Below are 7,244 nucleotides of genomic sequence, written 5' to 3' on the forward strand. Positions count from 1 at the left end.
AATAAGAGTTGACGTTGATACTCACCCACTGATTGGTTGTTTGGCTGCTTCAACGACCATGGGGACGACAACAAATTAGGTCTATCGGCGCGCTCTTCCCAAGCTACCCCATTCCGAACCAAGGTCCGAAAGCCTCGCATCCTTTGCTCAAACACACGGGCTTTCGCCACGTTGAGAAAAGAAGGAAGACCAGGCAGTAGAATGCGAGCAACAGAGAAGCAAGCAAGGAAGCACCTGGCCCAAGCCCGCCTCCCGCCTCTAATCCCTGGCACCATGTCATACACTACATTAGAGCATGGGTGTGCCTGGCTCCCAGCGCAAGGCCCTGGGCAACATCAGCAACGTCCGTGGGCAAGCCGTTTCACGAATCAAAGGCCCCATGGTCAGCGCCACGACCGCTGAGCGCAAGCCCCTAGCGGTTGCTCGCGGGCCCAGTGTACCCGAACCCGAATACATGGCGCCCAGTGAAGAGCTGCCCACAGACCCGGATCGCCTGCGGGAACGCATGGACAAGTGCGTGGTGTGGCGTGTACCCTGGCAATGCTGCCGCTTGTTGGCTCGATCCGCGGTGCTTCTTGTTTACTCGTTTTTATTTCAATTCCTCAAACGACCCTCTGTCCATGCCTGGGCGCCCACCTCTGCTACTCAGATCTTTTTTCGGCTTTCTTGAGCGATGCCATGCAGCTGACCACAACGCGACCGTTGCTTTGCCCATGGAGGCTGAGCCCAGCTTCGCAACAGAGGAGATGCCCGAGATGCCAGGTGCAGACTTGAAACGAGACAACTTCAATTTCAATTTCTGAAACTTCCAATGAGACAAATCCGTCTGACCGCAAGCCTTGATACCATGCCATAGGGTTGGACTTGTCCCTTGATGCCCTCTCCGATGTGGATGCAGTACTGGGTGACGTGGCAGAAATTGGCTCCATAGACTGCGGGTCGCTGAACCCCTTTTAATGAGAACCGGTTCGACGCATCCACTGTACGTATTCGCGCAAGGACACGGACCCATCGCCGTTGGCGTCCAAGACTGCCAGGGCAGCATCGGGTGTGGATGGAAGGTCGTACCTAAAGCAAGTAATTTCACAAACTGGATGTGAATACGCTCGGCTCAGGAACCGTTGGTCTGGTCTCGAAGCAACCGCATCGTGCCAGAACAACACCCCACCCCCACCCCCGCCCCCACCCCCACCCCCACCCACAAACAATAAGAATAAAAAGAATGCCCAGCTGCCGTTCCTTGCTCGCCCCCTTGTTTGTCTGTTTGATCTATCGTATCTGCTTTGCATCATTGTTGCTATTGTTGTTTTTGAAAGCGTCTGGTTTGTGTCGTGTTAGACGTACCCGTTGCCGCGCAAATTCTGAAATAACTCGCCAAACTCATCACGAGAGATGGAGCCCGAATGATCCTAGCAAGGCCACATTCCAAATGTGAGAAGATATCACCAGAAGACAAGCACACTTGCTTGCACGCGAAGCGAGCAAAACATGCATGGCACATGATGTAGGCGAGGGTCGGAGACCCTCTGTCACGGGACGCTCGCTGCTGTAGACAGACAGGCGCCCGGCAGGTCAACAAGCCGCACCTTGTCGAAGAACTCAAAGTGTGCCACGACTGAGTCAACCCACTAAACAGAGCAACATGCATTCAAAGATGAAACTCAGATCAACACGTAAATCGACATTGTTCGACGGGCAAGGGAGGAGCACCTTACTTTTGTCCAGGCCGCAGCTGCTGCCATATCTTGCTCGGCAGCTTGCTCGTCTTCATGCGCAGGTTGATCCTCCAACTGGGTGAAGCGGTCTTTGTTAGCCCTAGATACGAAATGGCAATGGCCTGATGAGTGCGTTTCAGACTTAACCTCACGGCAGAGGCATGGACAGGCATGAGCAGAGGGGGGCGGGGCGGCTAGACTTACCACCAGCGCTTAAACTCGCTGTAGTTGAGTTCGCCGCTGCCATCCACTGCGCAGGGAGCGTGGAACCGATACTGAGCAATTGCATCATGCAGAGCAATCCCCTTCTGCTCTGTGTTTTTTTTTTTTTTCGATGCCTTGTGTCACAAATCCCATAGCATGGCCATGCATGGCTCACGGTCAATCAGTTTGAGGCCTGCCCGCACTTGCTCCTCTGTCATGGGATGGCCCATTTTGTAGGCGACCTAAAAGGCCAAGCAGCATCTCGGAGTCAATGCAACACGTTTCACACCAACACCGCATGTGACCTGCGATTTAACATGTAAATTGATGCACCGTCAGGAGCCAGCAGACCACCTACCTCGGTCAACTCGGAGGCCGAGATCGTGCCCGAGCCATCGCGATCGTAGCGGCGAAAAATGATCTGCAAGCCCCAGCCGCGTGAGCCCACCATCAACCACAAACCGCAGTCCCAAGGGAAAAGAAGGAACGTCAAAGAAGAAACATCAACCCCGCCATGGCCCGTCAAGAGCACATGGGATCCCCTCACAGCATGCAGCGAGGCTCAGTCCCCAGCACGATCAAGCCACCGCCCTGTGCCGACCAACCTCGGAAAGCAACATGATTGCTTGATTCAAAAAAATCAACAAACTATAATTAATTCTTCTACATAAGCTCAAGCTGGTAACCCGTTTAGCACCGCAACAAGTCTTCATAAGACTACAAAATCAGCTTCTTTTCAGCTGCACACGTAGTTCCAGCCAGTGGCACAAGCAAACACCCTCTTCACTGCCTTCGCATTCTGTATCTGTAATGTGTCAAACATCACAAGAGAGAGAGAAGTGATGTTGTGCACTTGAGACCAGTGCGTCCTCTCTCTCAGCAGCAGCAGCAGCAGCAGCAGCAACGGCAACGGCAACGATACTGCGTCTCTGAGTTTTCTGGGCTGATCGGTACGCATCCGCAGCCAACCTCAGCACGCTTGATTTAAAATCCATTGGTACTGCCATGCTGGTCTTTTCTCAGGCTTGCTGGCTGGTTTCCTCCTCACGATGGTGATAATCATATCGATCCTCTGTCCCTTGATGAACGCTTGCGCCGGCCACACTCACGCACTCGGGAGGTCATGCTGATCGTGCTCTGGGAATAGATGCTCATTTCTCGCCCCCTTGCGCTCCGTCCGACTTTGAGTACGCCTTTTTTTACAAGTTGGTCGAGGAACGCAGCAGCAAATCGCCCTACGGAGAAAGGCCTCCTTATCTCAGAGCGTGCGCCTAAGACTCTGCGTTCAGCCGACCATTCATCATGAGCTGAGAGGCACACTTGACGGCTGTGATTTGTGGTTTGAGTCTTTGGTACGTGAGCTTTTTTATGCGTTTGCTTTTCTTATTTCTTGTTTCTTGTCCAAGACTCCTGCGCGCGCTTCTTATGTGCACATTGCCACGGCGCGCTTGTTTCTCACTCTGTCGCGTTGAAATCAAATTCGGTGTGTCCCTCATTTTAGCCGACCGCGGGCTGCTGCTCTTGTGCGGGGCGCTGCGGCGCGAAGCAACCGACATTATGAGCTGGTTTAAATTGGGCCGCGCGCCTCAAACGCATCCACGCCCATCTCAAGGTGCGTAGCCGCTATGGATCTCGCTGAGCCAGCCGCTTGCACCAACCCCACTCTTCCCTACTTACTGGCTATGGTTGGCCTTTGGCTCTCGCGGTCATTGCAATAATCACACACAGGCACGGCTTCCAGCGCAACGCCTTCCTCCGCTCTTGCCAGTCCAGCAGCTGCTTCGTCCAGCCCTCGGAGCAAACCGCCCAAGGAGGCCGTGTCTCTGGAGGTTGGGCAATTGCGCGCCAGCTTCTTTGATTTTGAACTCCTCAAAGATGAACAAGGAAAGAGCGATCGACTCCCGGACATCATTCGCCAGTTTCTGGCAATTTACAAAGCGGCATCTTCCGACAGCATTGAGAAAGCGTTTCGTCGTGAGTCGCTTCAATCCTTTGCCATGCACGTGGCCCGTGAAACGGCTCTGCAGATTCGAAGTAAGGCGGGGGGCAAAGACACCGTCACGGCTGCCGGTGACGTTGTCAGCTATCTCTCTGGGCCTGCGGGCCTTCTACTCCTCGATGCCCTCCAGCTACTCATCGGCTTGGGACCAACCACTGCCAAGCCCATGGTCGAGCTCATGCTACCTACGCACTTGATCAAGGCTCTTTATCTCTTTCTTGACCTTGATCCAGCTCTCGTTGACAGTCAGGGTTCAGCCATTGAAACGTTTTGCAGCAAGTATGAGGCAGTGCTGCTTGGCCTTTTGCGCGTTCCAGCCGCAGGTACGGCGATTAGCCGTGCACACGGCCCAAAAGATGCTGTCAACGAAGTTGCACGCCTCTTTGAACTTGTCATCACGCCGTGCCACCCCACCAACTACCGCTGGCGCAAACTGGCCATGAAGGCATTGTGTGTGCTCTTTTCCCACAACACCTCACCCGAAATGGTCTCGCAAGTCTACAAAGCCGGCCTTGTCAAGTCTACTCTCGACCATGTCTTCAAGGCCGGTTCCGCTGGGTCAGATCCCGCTGAGCAAGCCGATATAGTAGCCACGCTGGCTAGTGTGGTTGCCGCCACAAGTCGCTTGCGCTCTAGTCATCTCCTCGAAGATTTTCGGCTTGAGGAAGGCTACAAGCGCGTCAAGCAGGTCGCCGTTGCTTTGGATGCCAAATGTGCACGCCTCAGTCAGCAGCTGCCCCGTCTGCGGCGCCATTCTGCTGTGGCGACCACTACGCGGGCCACAGACTGCGAGGATGAGAACAACTCGCCTACGACTCTGGATGCAACTGCTAGTGCTGCTGTGCAGGCGCAATTGGATACGCTGGTAAAGGCAGGCCAGGGCCTTCTTGCAGCTTTCGGCCAGCTTGCTTTTGCTGGCCTAACCAACGTGCGTTACCGACAGCTGACCAGCCCCTACCAAGACCCCTCCTTTCGCTTTCCACCTGCGCATACCGACGGACCAGTTGTGCGCAACCTCTTCGTATTGCGAACAATGCTCTCCACGCTTCTCAAGGCGCAGTCTGATGAGATCCAGGTGGCCGTGCTCGACGCCATCTTTGAAATCTTCACCCGTGATCATGCCAACTACTTTGTGATGCAAGAGGAGCGCGTCCTAAGCACGCTCCTGGAGGAGCTTGAGCGCTTCCTTCCCGACGTTCAGCTGAAAGTATTCAAACTACTTGAGTTTGTAGTTTGCAGCATCAATTACGTACCCGAGGAAGAACTTCGCATTCTTACGCGCAAGCTTGCACATCCCACTTCAGCAAGTGTCTTGACTCTTAGCATGAACACGGTTATCAAGTTTGTCAATTTCAATAGCAAGTATGCTGATGTCTGCTTACACCTTGGCTTGCTGGATGTTATGATCGAGCGCCTGGTTTGGATTAGCAACCAGCTCAAAGAGTCGTCGGCTAGCAACTCGCTCTATGAATGCCAACGCAACCCAACCATGGAGGTAAGCGGGACTGCAGTTTGCTTTGGTTTTGTTCAAAACTTTTGCTTGATGTATTCTTGGAGAGCAGCAGCGGTTTGAATGACTTTTGAAAGCAGAGGGGCAACCACAGTCGATGACCTGCTCATCCACCGATTATATCTCGTATCTCCTCCCTCTTCGCAAGGACCCATTTGGTACGCGTCCCTCAACACCAGAGCTGGCAAATGCCGAGGATCACAGCCTCCTGCTTGAATGCTTAGCTCTCTTGCTCACGGATCGCAAGGTTTGTTGGGGGCTTGCATTTGGTCATTGCATTGCAACAATGCACCTGCGCAAAAAGTTCATACACCCGCTGTGCGTCGATCTCTTGTCTCGTGTGTAGGAAAATGCTGAACGATTTCGCTCGAAAAATGGCGCCCGTGCGCTGTACAACATGATTGCCCTGACACAGCATCGCTGGCAGGCTTTGCGCGTCGTGCAGCAGCTGATTTTGGGACACGATGGTGCGCTGGGTCGCGAAGACCTGGCAACCCTCCTTGAGCTCATGCAGAGTACTCGCCCCGACGCATTTGGAGTCAAAATTGACATCTTGCGAACCGTGGTTCGCCTTTTTGCGTTGGACCACCGTGTCAAGGACTATTTTCGTGAGGTAGGTGTTCGCCGCTTCATCAACTCATGAGCAAAGTCCCCAACATCATGCTCCCCCGTTTTTGTTTTTGTTTTTGTTTTTTTGTTGTTGTTTTTTTTTTTTTCCTCATTTCTACGTGCTCGTGTCTGTTTGTCTCCTGTCTGTCCACCGGAAACGTTTTAGGTCCATGGCTTTGTATACGTCATTCATGCACTGGTGGGCCTGTCTGATGTTGAAGCTGAAGATGTGGGCACCTTTTTGCCCGGGGGTGCGCCATCCAAGGACATGGGTAGGTGGTGTGTCTGAAATGGGCTCTTCTGAGCTGAAAAGCTCAGCACAACCAGAAATGCACATTGCTGACCTCTGCGTACCTTGGTTGGTGGTTGCCCAGATGCCGTTGCTCGGAAGTTGGAGCTGCTGGAATCGGTGTTACACACAATCACCGCTGCCACGTTGCACTCTCGCATCAACTTGCAGGTATTCTGTATCTCTTTGTGGATGTTGTGTTGATCCAAGATTTATCTGGGTCGAGCATGTCTTGTCATTTTTGACATGGACACACCTTCGTCTTCCCTTTTTTTTTTACTCATTCATAACACTGATCCGTTTCGATCTCCTCTTTTTCTTTTGTTTTTGCTTTGTTTTGTTTTGTTTTGTTTTGGTTTTTTTTTCTGTCGCCAAACGTTTGACATGTTCGCTCAGACCTTCGAACGGGATGTGCGTTATGAGTCCATCGTCAACAGCATTCAATTGTCTCGGATTCTAGAGCTAAGCCCAGATGCCCCGCGTCGTATCGTGCGCTTTGCAATCCAAGTTGCCGGGGCTTCTTTTGGCAGTGAAGCACTGCCGCTGAACCAGGCACGTCGCGAATCATGGCTTGAGGCCCATGCACATCACCCCGCCGCATCAGGTCCCTCGAAACTGCATTTTTAACGGTCAACTTATTTGTGTCAACCGGTGATCAAACCGATGGCAGGTCATGCCCATTATCAATGCCAGTGCCATCACCCAGATTTTAATGCCCCTACTGGACTCCATGGGACCCGATGTGCAGGTTAGATTACTAATTCAAGTGCTCTTGCTATTGGCATCAGCCCAACTGAAACGAACGAGCTGGTCGTGCCTGAGCTTCCCTCAATCCCTCTCCCTCTTGGCTTTTGCAGCGGGAGGTGCTGGCCATCCTGCAGAATTTGTGTCAGCTGAGCGCCAATGCGCAGCAGCTGG

General features: G+C 53.0%; 2 protein-coding genes across 2 annotated transcripts; one reads left to right on the forward strand and one right to left on the reverse strand.

The window, feature by feature from the left end:
• Positions 1-295: 295 nt before the first annotated feature.
• On the forward strand, positions 296-803 carry MONBRDRAFT_5342 (uncharacterized protein; the record flags this gene model as incomplete). The annotated part of the gene is made up of 2 exons (XM_001742344.1): positions 296-513; positions 650-803. 2 exons carry the CDS (start codon positions 296-298, stop codon positions 801-803), a joined length of 372 nt encoding a protein of 123 aa, XP_001742396.1.
• Positions 804-953: 150 nt separating this feature from the next.
• On the reverse strand, positions 954-2,370 carry MONBRDRAFT_22474 (uncharacterized protein; the record flags this gene model as incomplete). Its single annotated transcript, XM_001742790.1, has 7 exons — positions 954-1,068; positions 1,345-1,409; positions 1,587-1,628; positions 1,716-1,815; positions 1,920-1,990; positions 2,123-2,161; positions 2,278-2,370. The coding sequence occupies 7 exons, from the start codon at positions 2,368-2,370 to the stop codon at positions 954-956; spliced, it is 525 nt and encodes a 174-aa protein (XP_001742842.1).
• Positions 2,371-7,244: the final 4,874 nt, after the last annotated feature.

Source organism: Monosiga brevicollis, genomic scaffold (genome assembly GCF_000002865.3).
Source record: "Monosiga brevicollis MX1 MONBRscaffold_2 genomic scaffold, whole genome shotgun sequence".
Classification (NCBI taxonomy): domain Eukaryota; class Choanoflagellata; order Craspedida; family Salpingoecidae; genus Monosiga; species Monosiga brevicollis.